Source organism: Macrosteles quadrilineatus, unplaced genomic scaffold (genome assembly GCF_028750875.1).
Source record: "Macrosteles quadrilineatus isolate MER2022 unplaced genomic scaffold, UCM_ALF_1.0 Scaffold_7__1_contigs__length_78375512, whole genome shotgun sequence".
NCBI lineage: Eukaryota > Metazoa > Arthropoda > Insecta > Hemiptera > Cicadellidae > Macrosteles > Macrosteles quadrilineatus.
Genome location: NW_026542600.1, coordinates 8,760,278 through 8,778,617, shown reverse-complemented (window position 1 = coordinate 8,778,617; position 18,340 = coordinate 8,760,278). Strand labels below are relative to the sequence as shown.

Below are 18,340 nucleotides of genomic sequence, written 5' to 3'. Positions count from 1 at the left end.
AACGTCAATGTTGAATTTTTAAGAAGATTATAATTAGACTTGCTTGATTTTTTGTGAGATCAATAAGAAAAATAATTTAATAGTTCAGGTTTAAATTTTAATTCCATCTGCATTACAGTTTAAACTGTGACCAAACATAAATAAATTAAACTTTTGTAACAATTTGAATAAAAAGGATAATTTATTTTCTACGAAGTAATATCGTGCTCACCTGTGGATTGGTCTGTGGTCAACTAGGCGGGTTAAAACGATGTAAAGTCAATAATCAATACTAGTCTCTATGGTCACCATAGCATCACAAACGCATGTATTTACGTCTTATCATTGGACACTGAATAGTTACACTTCCTGTTATACCGTAGGAAATATCAAAGTATAAATATTTGAATTGCTTTTAACCTAAATATAATGTTAACTTTTTTATCTAAATAGTTGCTAAGGCTGCTCAAGTCTAGGGGAGCGAGCTGGTCTGCGGCATTTATCATTGGTTAGAGCGTGGGACTTTGGATCCTGAGGTCCCGGGTTCAAATCCTGCCAAATAACCAATAGATTTTATCTAAGTGATAATGCCGCAACCCCTAGGTCCCTAGATTCCTGAAGTAATGTGAAAAACAATTCCAGGCTCCTGCCTAACGTCCGAGGACAAAAAAAAGGCCGCTCAAGTTGCGGAAAGTTTTGGCTTTGATTATGGATTGAGTTGGACATCTCGTTCCCATCTTAAATTGTTGCCAGTTAAAAAAAAATTGATGAATTACCGAGTCGGTGGCTCTGTTGGTAGTGCGGACTTCAGATCCTAGTCCCTGCTTGATTTTATCAAGAGTTCAACTATTGTACTGTACCAGCTCACCCCTTGCTTTGCTACATTTTGCTACTTACGTGATGGTAATTTTTTAAATTAGTCATTATCAAGTTTTATAAAATAACACAAATAATTATTTCTAATTATCTTAGTGTATTTTTAGTATTTTAGGTACTTTAATGATTATGTTGACAATGTCACCTGTTTTTGTAGCTGTTGCTATGTCTGTAAAACGTTATGTGACAATAAGAATAAAGATATATTTATTTTACGTTTCCTCTGAACCTTACTTCTTATTCTCTGTGCTCTTACATATTCTTGCTTCAGATAGTGTTAGCAAAACGATTCTCTACATTTAATTGATATTTTTACGTAAAAAAACCATAGTTAGGAGTAAAAAAGTAATCATCTAGCTTGATGCTGATTCAAATTATCTTTATTCGCTTATGTGTAGTTACATAAATAGAGAAAAAAATTGTAACAACAACAAATCATAACTGTAAAATAAAATGATTTTGTATTATACCAAAATAGTAATAAAAACTATGAGGTGTTAATTTTATATTTACAATTAATTATTTAGGCCAGATATTACTTTTTAACGAGTAAAAGTAATTTAAATCAAAAAGTTCAATATTTTATCACACAAAATAAAGAATAGTTTTTCCTAGAAATGAGTCATTTAAATATTTCATCATGAATAATTCAAATGCTAGATAGACAAGATAATTTTTTCCATATAGCATCTTGATCATAACATTTGTATGAGTCGAGCTATAAACTTTAAGGCTCTTTACAAACTCTATGAAATTACATCAAAATACTGGTATACAAACTTATTAAAAGTAATTTCAAATCTAAAACTTTATCAGATTGAATTCCAAGATCTCAAAAAAAAATTTTAAATTAAAAACCTTCCAATTTAACATGTGAAAATAGGGTCATCAGTTATCTTTATCTATTTATTTATTTATTGAGTTACATGTCAGTACATGTCTTTTTAATGTCTTTTTTACATGTCTTTGTTACATGTCTTTTTTAATGTGGAAACTTAGAGATTGTGTGAGGGATGAGTATTTGAGGATATCTTATTTTTCTTTTGTTCAATCACATATTTGTTATGGAATAGTTTTGTGGGGTCACTCTAGTGCTGTACACGACATTCTCATAATTCAAAAGAAAATCTTGAGAACTATGTGTAGAGTGGATGAAGTGGAACACTGTAAACCATTGTTTATCAGACTAAATATCATGACAGTAATAAACCTTTACATCTACCAAGTACTTATCCACACAAAACTACACCTATCAGATTTCACCACCAGAGACCACTTTCATACACATGACACCAGAGGCAAGGCTAAGCTGGATCTACCCCAACACAGGTTAGCCAAAACAGGTAAATCCTTTAAAGCCAACTGTGTAAGGTTTTTTAATAGGCTCCCTCAAACTGCAAAATTCGTCCCATTTAATCACTTCAAAAAAACTATAAAAAATTGGCTAGATGAAAACCCTTTTTATTCGCTTGATGAATTCGAAATGTCAGAGTTTAATGTTAAGTTTTAAGTTTTAACCTGTTGTACATAGTTTTTAGTTAATTTTAATTTAATGTATTAGCATTATTTGACTGTTCCTATTTCTGTATTGCTATAGATCAATGGAATAAATACTCTTTACTCTTTACTCTTTAGTACATCATAATAACAGGACATATTGTCAATGGTTAATAAAGACTTAAAACTAATAGATAAAACTAATACATCTGTATTTACACAAAATCAACTGAATCTTCCCAAAATACAACATGTCAAGATGGATTACTTAATCTCTATGTCAAACAGCCTTAATCCAGTTAATCTCCAGGGATGACGTTCCTGATTGTTTCACAGGGAGATATCCACCCCCGTACATGAGGAGGGCAACGCTGGTAATGTTACTGGTGTCTAACGGAGGGGAGTGTTCTCTCTTTCGGCCACGGAAATACGGCTCGAAATGTGACAAAGGCAGCACGACTGTTTCAAACTTTCGAATCGGTGCCTGCGAACAACGGTCAGGGTTAGTTTTGTAGCTACGTTGTAAGTCAAGAAATTAGAATAGAGTAATCTTGATTTATCATTGGAAACTGGCAAGATCGGATAGGTGATAAGGTTAGATAACATGATGAATCATTGGGAATGTGTAAAACTACTTTTTGACGTTGGTAGCATTGAAAACATATGTTTAATAATTCTCTCACAATAAACAGTATGCAGCTGGGTTCTATTCTCTTTGTAGACCAGAAAGGAGTTGATAAATTCAGCTGTGGTACGGTAGATTTATCATCCACTCTTACAGTGCCCTTTTAAAAATGGCATAATATGAGGTAGGATTAGGCATGATTTACAAATGTTTTTGTTAATGATACCTTCATCTTCATGTAACAACTGTAAATGGAATTGTTATGTGTTATTTATAATGATTACATAAAAAGTAGACAGTTTTAACCTTATGGTGGTCTAGGTAGGCCTACATTTAAGCTATTCATGCAGTATTTCATTAGATATTTAAGATTTTTGTGTGATATATGTAAAACTTAGGGAATAACAAAGGCTTCAAAATGTGTAAATGAGGTTGGTTGCTGATGACAACCTCTAAATAAAAAATGAATGAAAGGACGAGCATCCAAAATAAAGCAACATACAAAATCCCATGAAGTGCCCAAATTGAATTTTACAAGAGGGTTCTAACACCCAACCTTGAATGCAAATTAAATACCTCTTAATGTTATCTTCCATACATGGATGGTATTTTTGTCTTTCGGTTATTAATTAAAGTTTATCAAATATATTACTTAATTTAAAAAATATTAGATTAGCGATCTTTAGGGTTCAAGTTTTATTTAAAATTATTCTGGGAAAATTTATTCACCCATGGCTGTTTGATAAGCCTTCCTCGTCACATGTAAAAAGATTCTGCTACGGTTTGCTGAGGCTTGCTTGTCATGACATAACCCTGGTGGTGGCATCTGACGACGAATCCGTGAACTATTTCAAACTAACACTGTATACAGCACATTGTCGATTAGTTGCTTGTTCTTTTACAGCTGTTTCTGTCGAAAAGAGTGCGATAGAGACAGATGTACTGTTTTTCATCTTACAACTATGTCATTGTGTTTGTAGATAACCCCCTAGGTATTTTGGAATTCTACTTTTACTATGGAATTATAAATTTAATCATGATTATGCCAACACTTATGCCAGTAGAGGGTAAAATGAGGTATGGTTTGGCGTGATTTAGGAAACAACTAGAGTAGCAGGGTTTGGCCGGCGTAAAAAAAAATCATGCCTCATGGGGTTACGTTATAAAGAACCTTAGAAATTTTGGCTGTTTAAAAAAATTTGTTGAAACAAAACAACCCTTTTCTAACTCCCCTAAGTTGAAGAAAGATTGTAAATAAAAATGGTTAAGTTCACACAATTTTTTATCATGAAACTAACAACTCGGGAATCAAAAGTATAATATTTACTTACTACAAAAAGCCCTCAAAAGTCATTGATATTAAGCACTCGTAGGTGTAATGAATTTTGTTTTTGGCATGCAAATAATATATGTAAAGTACTCGTAAGGCCGAGCAAGGACTTGATTTTAGGTCAGATTAACGAGGTTTAACTCTATTGATAAAAGTGTTTAACCTGAAACATGTGTTCGTAGGAGGGAGAGATTTGCCCATTGTGACGTAAAACCACTTTGTAACCGTAGTAGTCCCCTTGTCCTCGACAAAACAGCTGTAGCGTCGAATAATCAGACAGGTCCAACTGTGTGTCCGTGCGGAAACCGGCAAACCCAGCGCCATCTAGAACATAAAAATAACCATAAGAGCAGATCTAGAACAGCTGAGTAAATTGTTTAAGGAAAACCCAGTACTATCTTAAATCCAACGGGCTGAGTGGATGTATTGCTCGCCAAGTAATTTGAAGGATACCGGTTCAATCCTGAGAAAAGTCTTTTTAAGGTTTAAAACTGGACCTTGCCGTTTTTGATAAATTGATCTTTGGGCCAATAAATGTTCCTGACAAAAGAAGCAGCCTATCTTGTCTGTAACAAAGCTGTAAATAATATTAAAAATTCTTCCTCTACTCATTTTGTCTTTTAAATACAAACCCTGGTGTGTATTATAAGCTTCATAAAAATATCCATCCATATAGACACATGACCCAACAGGTTAATAGTGTCATCTGTTTTACCGGAACTATTTTAACATTGGCAATGTAAATGTAAGTACTGGGAGTTCTATTCTATTCTACCAATAAAAAATTAATTTTGTATGAGTAAAGTATTCAAGCAAATTGATTTAAGGGAAATCCTCTGTGATTCATAGAACATATGAACACATGGTTTTCAATAACGAAATCACTGGTGGTGATATCTGTGAATTATTCTAGCACTTCAAAAGCATATTGTGCTATGTTTCAGTGTTGGTAATAAGAATGACTGTTTAGATTGTAATGGGAAATATAACAAAGTCCCAATTATTTTGTCAATATATGTGAACGCCTTATATGCTTTCGTTCTGTGCTACCTTCAAACATAAATTTTGAAAAATATTTCTTATAAGCCTACCTGAGAGAATCTGATTTTATTGTATTTCCTAATCACCTTAGTAACTGATATACGGACAAACTGTTTATCAAAGTTAATTTTAGATACCATCTTTTAAACAACATCGCTGCAAGCAAACTATCACTGAAAGTTATTAAACTCACCTCAAATTGCTATTCCAGGGGCCTGTTTCATAATAAACTACAAGTTACAAGCTATAATTTGTAATTTACATTAGGTTTGCATTGGACGATCAGCTGATTTACTTATAATATTAGTTTGTAGTTTATTATAAAACAGGCTCCAGCTTAGGCAATCAGTAATGGAATACCGGTATCAAGACTGCTTTGAACTAGCTCAAAAATACAAAAAAAATTTCTAATGAACAGGGTGACACGGAGTAAAGGTTATTTAGCACCTAATAAGAGGCTGAGTTACACCAAATTTTGTTAACCCGCCTTTGGTAGACGTATAAAAAACAGTTGTTCTTAAGAAAATTTGCTTATTCCTGCTTTATTGTCATATAATTAAGCTATTATCAAATGAGTCACTATTTTCAAGAAAAATGGAGTAATAGAATAGCGTTTTTGGTCTTATATAAATGATAATTTTGATGATAGTTTCTTTTAAGCCTACATAAAACCTTTTCTTTTCAGTCACTGTTGATGACAAAAAACCAAGAGACTCTTATAGCTCCACGAGAAAAAACAGATAAATATGTCAATCAAATTGCACAATAAGTGCCAGAAGATTATATGCAAAGAGCACACCGGCCAAACAAAAATAATATATAGTGAACGTCAACTAAAACAAATTTGTTTTCTTATACTGTGCTTAGATTTAACTGAATTTAACGTATGTAAATTGCGTATAGAGATGATGTTTAAGTATTGTGTATTTTTAAGGAAAACTCTATTTTTTTACCTACTCATATTTTTGTCTAAAATCTATTTATGCCTAGCTATTTAGACTTATTTTAGTTCAAATATCACATTTATAGTAGTTGTGACAGCAAAACGAGCAGCTTGATGTTACGCAGCGCCTATACATGCTACTACTTGCGGACCAATTAGCAAGGTAAACCCAAAATTTTTGTAGATATTTCAAAATTATAAATAAAAAAGGAAATTTAATTATATGTAAATGAGGGAAAGCATTCAAACTATATTATTTTGCATTTGAATTTTAAAATTCCCCCGTTTTTGCAAAGGAAAGCCCTTCAAACCAATCATCCCCCGATCAAACTTTTCCTTGGTCCTTGTCAGGCCTACCCAAAATATTATTCCTGGAGCCGCCCCTGCCAATTAGTGGGTTAAGCAACTAAATCCACCATTTAGGGATGCACAATACCTCAGTGAATTAGGCAAAGAACATCTAGCATTCAATACTAAAATGATTTTGTGTCGCACTAATGCCAGGCACTAAGTTTTTATTATGTTAAACTAATAAAATATTCTCGTTGTCCTAACTTCCATTTCTCCTTGTTTTAACTACATACAAATAGAGTAAAGAACAATGAACTAACGCTGAGGCAACAAGCCAAACAATCCTGACATGTAGATCTAAAACTCGTACTTAGAACATCACCAAGTACCATGCAGTGTAACAAAATATATCCTATTTTTAATTAGGCCTAACTTTAAATTTGTATTTATTTTTAACTTATAAAAATATTTTATAAATGATAATTCTCTCTCTAATTTTGGACCCCTTTTCCAGTACCTGGTTGAGGGTTAAGCATGGTGAAGAGGATCCCTCGTTGGAACCTCCGAGTTTTGTGAAGCACCAGGGCTGCCTTGGACTTGCCTACTTGCTTCAACACATCCGACATCTCCATCCATCCGTTGAGTTGCGGCACCGACGTGAAGTCCATCACCAACAATTCGTCGCTGGCAAACATCAAAAGAAAATCTTAACATGTAAACTAATATAGGTATGGTAAATAATTTGCAAAATTTAATAATTTAAGTAAATAACTCACCCTTTTAAGAGTGAAGAAATGTAACTACTAAGCAACAAAAAATCTTTTTTTGAAATAGGTACAAATTTATATAGCTTGTTACCATTGAATGTTAAATTTTTAGATTTTAAACTTTATGTTAAATCATCTCTGTTGAAACTTAGTATATACGATCTAAATGAATTTGTAGACTATCTCACCAGCCATATGATAGAGTGATGTACGAGTGATATATTAATGTATTCTTGACGATGCCACACATGTAATTAATTGTGTAAAAAGGCAACAAAGATTTTGATTGATTGATTGATATAGAAACACAAAGAATTTATGCAGGTTTTCCTAGTAGCGGAATCCAGCTGTAGATTTGTAAATGACGTGGGTGCGCTTTTCAGCAAGGGTATTTTCCTATGATAGCAGTATTTATTTGCGTAGTGGGTTTACGTGTCAGTTTCTAGTAAAGAATTACACAAAAAATTAAGTCTCACGAGTAGTTATTTTAATGGTTCGTCTATAGACAAAGAAAATTTAATATTGATTCAAAATTGCTAAATGACCAGTTCTAATACAAATTTAAACTGAATTAATTGTCTAGGTTTAAGGTTTAGTTTACCGAGTTTCATACTATTTGAAGTAAGTTTACTGAAAAAACCTTAATTTTAACTCTCAATATACCAAATTAAACATGGAAATACAGCAGTGTACAAGGCAGTGGGGGATTTAGATAGTTTTTGTAACTGGATAATTAAAAAGAAAATCATTGTTATCTGAAATAAAAGTTTATGGTAGAGCATAATAACATTTTCTTAAATTCTGATCTGCAAACTTCTCTGACTAGGCTCTACATTTTATATCAATATCAAGAAAATTTATCCATGCAAACAACTTTGTATGAGTACACAGAAGGGTCACCACAATCCACCAATGTAATTTTAATTCTGGCAAATTTCAAAACTACGCTAAAGGAATTTACTGCAGCTTTGTCAACAATTTGTTTCCTCTGATTTAACTTCAAAGCCTTAAACCTTGAAAACCATTATCTACTAAATAAAAATAAAAGTATTTGGCGCATGTAACTTACCTGTTTTCCTGATCTTCACCATAAATGGTAGTAAGTTTAATAAATATGTAGATAAGATAACAAACAGTTCTATGGCGCATCACAGTCACAGTCAAAATAGATTGATTGCTTTCATCTGCAAGGTCAAACTGCTCTAGGCCATGATTGGCAATCAAAGGGCCCTCCCAAATGTGTACCTTACCAAGTTATGATGCCTGCCCAAGTGTACTGTCTCATCAAAAAATATATAGGACAACCTAGTTAAAATTTGTGAATAATTATTGTATTCTGTGTTGACCTGCTTACAAAATAAGCAACAAAAAGCATTATGTCCTATAGTGCAACCAATCAAACCCCCAGTCAATAATACCCTTTGGGCACTTGGGTTTCATAAAAAAAATATATTTCACTCAATATTATAAACATACCTTTTACCTCTTCTTTCTTCGCCACAATCCTCAGATCGGGGAGTAGTCAAAATTTCTCCTTCTTCATCTTCTTGGCAGCCTTTCAGCTAGCCCAGTATAAGTGTGTATAAGTGTGTTCTTGTATGTATTCCTTTGTTGAGTAATATGGTTTGTTTATAAGGTACTTAGTTCTTTAGTGTCTTTACAAATGTGGTATGATTTGAAATATTTTTAATTTTTTCTGGCAGAAGATTTATGTATTTAGATCCTGTGTATGTTGGGGTGTTGCTGAATTTTTTTATCATAGATGAACATAGTTTTATCATAGATGAAGTAATTACTTCATCTATGGTTTTATGATCGACTGAATACTTAAAACATTACAAAAAATCTGTAGCCTACAAACTGTTTTCATCGTAAGGAATAAGTTATGAAAATAAGTTTATAATAGGCCTAAATCTATTTTTTAGGTTAGAGATTTGTTTACGCTTCTAGAAAGATTATGACACCACAACCAAACCAATCAACCCATAATTCAATTCGATTCGAGTTTAGTTTGTTTGACTGACATTGAACAATTACATCCAATCAGCTGTAAGCTGTTGTTTGCCAAGCTATCAAAACAAATTATTTAAGTTTAAGGTATAAATAATTACATAGAGTAATAAATGCGTTATTTCAATATACAGTAAAAAATGTGTTGAAAGAATTATTAATGGTTAGGTTTAAAAATATAAATGTCCGTAAAAAAATATGGATTCCCAGTCAGCACACGAGGTATTATATACATATATTTTAGGTCAATCTTGGTAAACTATGTAAAGTATATTGAAATATGTAAAATTCACATATAATTTACTCGCTGATATTTACATAGAAAATATCGTTACCTTTTGTTTTAGGTCAACATGAAATTCTGTCTTAATTAATATGTGATTGATTTAAACCTATTTTCTGGCCTATTTCTCGATACATTTAATGTATACTGAATGTAACTTATTCACATCCCATATACTTTAATATTGACGTAAAATATACATATATTTACGTTAAATATACATAAACCATTTTCCTGGATTCATACCAGATAGATTTGTAAATTTTGCTCAAAGCCTTGAGAAAGAGATATTTTCACTCAGACCAAACAGTTGCTTTTAGAGAAAGTTTTTCTTAGAAGAAGGGACAGTAGGAATTTACAATACAGGCAGCTAGACAAAGAACTGTAATACAAAGGGGTGGCAAGTGCGAAGGTCACTTGTAGAATTCCTTCACCAAGCCAAGAAGTGTAGTTAGACCGAACCGGTTTGGGATTGGGGTTGGGGTTGCAGCGTTGACTTATTGGATCCGAATAAAAATATCGAAGCCAGACTGATAGATACTAGAATTATATCGATAGTCAATATCAACATCGAACTTGATAGGCTCGATATTTCTATTCGATAGCTTACTGGGCAGTTATGACTTAGGGAGTATGTTTAATCTATGGTTATGATTAATTTAAATTTATGTAACTACTACAGTCTAAGTTAGAAAAACTAAATAAGTTAATAATTAATAACTAATATTATTATTATTACTAAGGTATGACTGAAATAAATCATAAATCCTTTCCACACGGAGCATTAGCAGTACTGGTCTTTCGATATGCATTGAAAATCGTATTAGCACGATAGTATCGAATGGGTCGGACAGTACCGTAACGCCGACTAGCTGTCAGCCGAGGCCGCCATTGTTGTTTTTGTTTTAGTTGTTTAGTTCTGTGTTTCTGCTGCAGTTCGAGTTCTTTACTTTATCTCTTCTGCTATTTATTCTGTGTATAGTCTCTGCCCTCCTCGAGATCAATATTTCAATCGTTGTTTCCAAAACTTAGCTGTTAATTATTCAGTTTTTTAGTTAGTTTTAAAAGTTTATTTTACAGTTGTAACTTATTTAAGTTCAAGAATCAAGAAGTTTATTGGCCATCGGTGTTACCGTTGGTCCTAGGCCTACTTTTAAGATTTTCACTAGATCAACCTAACTTATTTATGTTTTCAATTCATCATCAATTTTCTACAACCCTCAAAGGTAAGTGTTCTGCTTTTATTTGTGGTCTAAACTTACAAATACTGGATTTTAATTAGGCTAGGCTAAGTTAAGTTACATCACAGACAATTGGATAAAGAAGGTTTAATTTCCATCTTCATTTTTACTGGTCTTGGATGATATTTTCGGTAGGTGTGTATTCTTTCAAGATTTCGGTTGCACTTTAGTTTCTGTCCTACATTTACTATTATAGAAGGACTACTAGCCACGAATACTAGAACATGTTTTCTAGTACCTATTTAGGTACGGTACTACACAAATAGGTAGGCCTATTTGTGCTACCAGCTGATAAAACTGTTCTAAACTTAACTTAACCTTAACCAAACATGCAGTTAAGTACTAGGTAACTTGAGTTATGTGAGTAAATGTAGGACAGAAACTAAAGTGCAGCCAAGATTTTATCAAGTACTTAGGCGGGTAATTATATCGACCTCCGGACCTCACGCGAAATTAACAATTTTTTTTTTCAAAATGGTCGAAATTTCACGCTGATTTCAAAAATGATTGTCGTTTTTTTCGGAAACGTCCCGTTTTCCCGGAAAATGGGAAAAACGGGAAAAATATATTTTGCTCAAAACCCATGTTGTGGGTACTCAAATTATGCGGAATTTCCTCCTGAACAAGAATATGTAAATTTTATTACGATCGGACCACTATTAAGTAAAATATCACCGAAAAACGGGAAAACGGGGAATTTTTTTTTTCTCAAAACCCATGTTGTGGGTACTCAAATTGTGCGAAATTTCATCATGAACAAGAATATGTAGTTTTTATTACGATCGCTTTTAAGTAAAACATCACCGGACAGGTTAACTAACCTAACATAGGTTTGGATTAGGTTAGGTTAGGTTAGTTTAGGATAGGTTAGTTTAGGTTAGGTTAGGTTTAGTTAGGTTAGGTTAAGTTAGGTTAGGTTAGGTTAAGTTTGGTTAGGTTAGGTTAAGTTAGGTTAGGTTAGGTTAAGTTAGGTTAGGTTAGGTTAAGTTTGGTTAGGTTAGGTTAGCTTAGGTTAGTTTACTTACAATACTTACCTATTCTAACCTAACCTAAACTAACCTATCCTAACCTAACCTAACTTAACCTAACCTAACCTAACTTAACCTAACCTAACCTATACTAACCTATCCTAACCTAACCTAACTTAGGTTTAGATTAGGTTAGGTTAGGATAGGTTAGTTTAGGTTAGGTTTAGTTAGGTTAGGTTAAGTTAGGTTAGGTTAAGTTAGGTTAGGTTAGGTTAGGTTAAGTTAGGTTAGGTTAGGTTAAGTTAGGTTAGGTTAGGTTAAGTTTGGTTAGGTTAGGTTAAGTTTGGTTAGGTTAGGTTAGCTTAGGTTAGTTTACTTACAATACTTACCTATTCTAACCTAACCTAAACTAACCTATCCTAACCTAACCTAAGTTCGTAAGTTAGGTTAGGTTGAACCCAACCTAACCCAACAAAACCTAACCCAACCTAACCAAACTTAACCTAACCTAACCTATCAAAACTCAACCTAACCTAAACCAACCTAACCTAACTTAACCTAACCTAACCTAACCTAACTTAACCTAATCTAACTTAACCTAACCTAACCTAAACTAACCTATCCTAAACTAACCTAACCTAAACTAACCTATCCTAACCTAACCTAAGTTCGTAAGTTAGGTTAGGTTGAACCCAACCTAACCCAACTAAACCTAACCCAACCTAACCAAACTTAACCTAACCTAACCTATCAAAACTCAACCTAACCTAAACCAACCTAACCTAACTTAACCTAACCTAACCTAACCTAACCTAACTTAACCTAATCTAACTTAACCTAACCTAACCTAAACTAACCTATCCTAAACTAACCTATCCTAACCTAACCTAACCTAATCTAAACCTAAGTTAGGTTATGTTAGGTTAGTTAACCTGTCCGGTGATGTTTTACTTAAAAGCGATCGTAATAAAAACTACATATTCTTGTTCATGATGAAATTTCGCACAATTTGAGTACCCACAACATGGGTTTTGAGCAAAAAAAAAATTCCCCGTTTTTCCGTGATATTTTACTTAATAGTGGTCCGATCGTAATAAAGTTTACATATTCTTGTTCAGGAGGAAATTCCGCATAATTTGAGTACCCACAACATGGGTTTTGAGCAAAATATATTTTTCCCGTTTTTCCCATTTTCCGGGAAAACGGGACGTTTCCGAAAAAAACGACAATCATTTTTGAAATCAGCGTGAAATTTCGACCATTTTGAAAAAAAAAATTTTTAATTTCGCGTGAGGTCCGGAGGTCGATATAATTACCCTTAGGCCTACGATATTAACTAACTTAGGTTAGGCCTATTAATAGCACATTAGTAAAATACAGGGTTTTTAAATTCGCAGAGGATACGCATCCGGTAACTGGACGTGGATTAGGCGTCCAGCAGTTACTGTCATAACCTAACCTAACCAACCAAACTTGCTGATAATGAAAAATGATAATGAATGAAGGTTAAATTATGTTCATAAAATAAAATTATAAATGCCAAAAATTCTAACAAAAGATGTACAGTTATGGCATTCAAAGCAAAATCTTTGACAAAAAGTTAAAGATACCGATGTGATTCGAACCAGGGACCTCTTGCGTTACTCACTAATCAGCCTAGCACTCTATCCACTACACCACAAACACTGATGGTTGTACATTGTATCGTTGTGGTAATGGCGTTCCGGGCCCTCACAACCCTGTGACGTCAGTGCTGGACGCCTAAGTTAATCCACGTCCTGTTACTGGACGAGTATTCTCTGTGTTTTAAGTTACGCTTGATGTTTTTTAAATTTACAGTAGGTAATGGTAATTCCCAGGCCTTCACTAAGATTTTAACGCAACTAATTATATGCTTCCTTATGTTAAATTATCAAGAGATAAGTTAATTTTTTGGCTAAGGGTTTTTGAACTTGTCCAGTTTTTGTTAGACGGTTTGTTTATTTACAATTGACTAATAGGTAACTATACTATATGCTAACTAACTTAGGCCCATGTTATACGGACAGCAAGTACGCGACAGATAAAACGCCGACGCTGATCTACAAATTCAGTGCTGTTATACAATCAGCAATCACGCTGTGTCATCGACGCCAGGGAGCTGTTAATACGAGCAGTAAACACGCCGCGACAGGCTCCGAGGGAGCCCGAAGGTCGCCGAACTGTGAATTTCCACTCCCGATAAGTCGCCTGGGAACTATCCTGTCGGAGAAGTATGGTGGGGTGAAGCACGGATCTGCTGTGTAAAAGCTGCCCGTATAACAGTAGGTACTCGCATAATTTCTGTCGCGTTTTTCCACCAGTTTTACCAGTCCGGTCGCGTTGTCCACGCTGACACCAGGTTTACAGTGTCCGATGCGGTTCGTATAACTTGCACACAGTGACGTCCATTGCTCGGTAGGCTTGGCGTCTACGCGGCGAAAAATCTGTCGCGTTTTTTCTGTCCATATAACATGGGCCTTAGGCATACACAATTTCATTCAACAATTATTACAAGGAATTAAGTTAGCTTATGCATGGATAGGTATATCTGTCATAAGTAAATAAGATAAACTTAATTAATTGTGAATGCAACAAATAGGCCTAATTTAAAAAACATACCTTCTGTTGCTGTATCTAGGTTATGTTATGTTCACTCCTAGGGGCCAGTTGTGGAATCAGGTCTGGATTTACTTATTGTTTTGGGAAATAGAATGGTTATAACAGTCAAACACACCTAAGAAGGTACTTAGCCGAAAGTATAAAACGATTAAATATGACTAAAAAGTTTTTTTGTTTTTGTAGATCGACTTCTTCCAAAGGATTGGGGCCGCAACAGTGGTGGACTCTGGCTGTCGAGCCCTCATCAGATCGCGGACAAACGAAGTAGATGTTAGCTTCAGTTGGGAGGGAAGGAAGGGAAAGAGGACCCTCCACAGCCTCAACTTCATAAAACACTGGAGAGTGAGTATAATAGTTGCCTACTAATAGTTACTGGAATCTAATGGAATTTAAATAATAGTCCCTGAAAAGTTATTTTACCTGGGGAGCAGTGATTAACTCTTTTGTTTGAGTTATAATTTTAAATCTATTTTTAAAAAGCTACCCAACTTAATATTTATGAACACTCTTTTTTTTAAAGGTGTGTGAAATATTTGATTTATTTAAATCTAATCTGTATCTAATCATGGGGAGACTGTGGGAGAAATTTGTAAGGATGAGATGCCGTTTTTTTTTTCTAAAACTAATAGGCTAATGTTAAACGTGAATCCGTTCTATTCATCATTAGATTCAATTAAAACCCTCTTATGTTCCCAACCGGAGACTTTATTTCGGGCCCCTAATTTAAACCAACAAAAACAGAAAATATCAAAAAGAAAAAGAAGAAATAGTTATAAAAAAAGTTAAAGGAAAATTTTAACAAGCTAACAACAAGTTTAAATTCTTTTAGCGAATTTCCCATATAGGGAATAAGCTATTACTGTAGGTCTCATGGTAAGACCTCGACCCGGGACCGATTTAATTTTTCATTTTGGGGTCCTCCATAGGCCAAAAACACCCTCCGTTTAAATTTATATATATATATATATATATATATATATATATATGAAATATATACATATGTATGTATATGTCCGTTAGCGCAATATCTCGAGCAAAAATGAACCGATTTTGATCAAATTTGGTACTAATGTATAACCTACGTTTATTCAAAATCATTTGAACAGACTATGGGAACGAGGGTTTATGGGGTAAAAACTGGGTTTTCTGATTTTTGACTCTAAAAACACAAAACTTCACGATTTCTTTCCATACCATTTTGTATAGCTTATAAAAGAAATAATTTTGTATATTGAAGCGTTGTTGTATGCCTATCGGTTACGGAGATAATCGAAAAATATTGTAAATTAATAATTTCTATGTTACCTATTCTCATGGAGAAAAACTGTTGTAGGCTAGTTTGCTTGTAGGCTATATAAATATATTTTTGTCAAATTTGACAATTTTGTTTGTTTCATTCTAGTTTATGAACATTTCAATTGAAATAAAAAAAACACTTCAATACCTTCCTTCCTTGTAGTAGCAAACCTAAGTACATTACTCATTATAATCAATGTTACCTATTTAAATAGGAAATAAATCTTACATTTTTAAGGGAATGCAGTAGAGTCCCGAAAACTCTGCGTAATGTGGACTGGAAGGGTGTCGAGTTTGTGAAATGTCGGGTTATTGGGAACTAGGGTTATAAATAAGAACCATACAATTTGTAATCCTTTTAGCTGCCTTATTTATTTATATTTATATTACAAGTCAGTATTAAGTCATCAGTTATCCAGACTGCCGGGTTATCGAGTGCCGAGTTTGCGAGACTCTACTGTAGGTACTTAAGTAGAAATCCAGCCCAGTAAATGGAAATTTGCTTAGTCTGCAGGGTTGCTGTGGCAGGGGTATTTGATATCCATAACATGAAAAAACGTTTTGTAAATCATTACTTGGCCTCTATTAATCTAGGTAACTACAGTTGGCTCTCAATAATCGGACATTTACTTAAATAGGCCCATTAGAATGTCAGTTTGCCAAAAATGTTTGACTACCAATTTGTGGTGATTTTCCCAATTTCATGGCGATCGTAGGTGGCAATGGTTTCATGATCACAGGATATGTTAACGATTTTGCCGTGATCGTAGGATAACTGAGGTTAGTTTGACCTAGGTCCGCAAGTACTCTAATTACGGCACTGTTATTAGTAATGATTATTTCTGGATACACGAATAAGCTAGAGTATGTAGGCTATGTCTAAAACATGCAAAGGTCTACCAGACCAGTCCAAGTAGATGGCAGAGAAGTGTTGATGAACAAGTCTATTTGTGGGTCTCCTTAATCCTGAACATTGGATGCGCCATTTTGCTTTGCTTCGACCACGTACTATGCTTACTACTCAAACCGGCCCTGCAAAATATTCCCGAGTTTATACTCATAAAGTATTTAGTATTAACTAATTAGTGTCCAGTGGCATCACCGCCATGTCGGATTATCAAGGGTAAATTGTTTTGAACCCCCGTAAAAAGTCTTCTTCTAAGTTAAAGGACAAAGTAGAAACGACCTTATGAGAAAAAACTGAATCAAACACATTAACACTTGCTTATAACATAACAATTATAGTGAAAACTCTGTGGTATCACATTGTAAAATCATGTTTCAGGTGTTGTTGCAGCGTCTCACGGAGACAATGTCACATACAAGGCATTTGAAACCAAGGTTAAAGAATGGTTCCGTCAGGCTCGAAGATTAAATTTTCAAATGTAAAGCTGTACTTGATTTATTAAGATTACATTTTTAATTGTAAAGCTGTACTTTGTACTTATTGCCTACTGTTCTGATTTTAGTTTTGTTGGGTACAAATTCAATTCTAATTACTAATTATATGATATTATGTTAATAATTCTAGAATGATTAGTTTTCCTTTTGATTAATGAGAATTTGTTTCCTATCAAGTAACACATTTTTATGCATTCAATTAAATCAAATACTAACACACCATGAATGAGTGAAGACGGTTTAAAAAAAATAAATTTCAACTTATTACAGTTTTCATAGTACTACCGAACTGACCATAGTTTATCGCCTTAAGAGTCACCCTTAAAAGTGCCTCAAGTTTTTAGGATGAGTAATATTTTTATAATAATTGACTTTAGCTGAGAACTAATCCATCTTTCTTATGTTGATTACTGACAGAACATTTATTATTATGTTTATTTAGGTGCTAAACATAATTGGATAAATTGATTCTTAATACAATTTAATTATATTCAGATATTTTTTGCATTACTGTACATAATTAAGATGATTTACATAAATAATACTTAAATTTACATATTATTGCTTCAGTTTAGCTTGTACAAAATTTACATTCCATATACATATATCATTGACGTATTATTTTTGTATATGGTTTACGTAAATTGACGTATTAGTAATACGTATTATTTACAAAATAAAGTGGGACGTATAGACGTAAAATAGAAGTATTCTATATCAATTCAATACGTATAATTTATTTTGGATTTACTTTGGCTCAAAGTAAATAATACATATTATATACTTCTGTGTGCTGACTGGGTTATGTGCAAAGCACTATGAAGCAGGGGAGTAAGGTGGGAAAATTTCTTCCAAAATAATTAGTCTCAGTTACAGTATAAATTTCTCCTTTCAGACATTCCATCCCCATGTTACAGTTATCACAATTTTTGTTTACTTTTTATTAAAATGGACGCAGGTAGTTATTGTAAGGCAATGAAAGATTGAGCACGCATACATACATTTATTGTATGAGCATCTTTATTGCCTCTTTAACTATCTCAGTGACGAAAAAAGGTATACAATGGAATAATTAATTATAGACACACCAGCAAACTCTATGACTCCGCGCACAGAAGTATGGGTCATTATCGTTTATAAAGATAGTAACAG

The 18,340-nt window shown here is 33.5% G+C and overlaps 1 protein-coding gene and 1 long non-coding RNA gene across 2 annotated transcripts; one reads left to right on the top strand and one right to left on the bottom strand.

The window, feature by feature from the left end:
• Positions 1 to 2,495: 2,495 nt before the first annotated feature.
• On the bottom strand, positions 2,496 to 8,503 carry LOC128998743 (uncharacterized). The gene is made up of 4 exons (XM_054425075.1): positions 8,419 to 8,503; positions 7,100 to 7,266; positions 4,471 to 4,631; positions 2,496 to 2,836 (listed from the first exon to the last, which is right to left on the bottom strand). The coding sequence occupies exons 1-4, from the start codon at positions 8,496 to 8,498 to the stop codon at positions 2,633 to 2,635; spliced, it is 612 nt and encodes a 203-aa protein (XP_054281050.1). The 5' UTR covers positions 8,499 to 8,503; the 3' UTR covers positions 2,496 to 2,632.
• Positions 8,504 to 10,575: 2,072 nt separating this feature from the next.
• LOC128999150 (uncharacterized) lies at positions 10,576 to 17,183 on the top strand. The gene is made up of 3 exons (XR_008491239.1): positions 10,576 to 10,868; positions 14,675 to 14,833; positions 17,073 to 17,183. It is a non-coding gene; the product is annotated as an uncharacterized LOC128999150 (long non-coding RNA).
• The last annotated feature ends 1,157 nt before the right edge of the window (positions 17,184 to 18,340 follow it).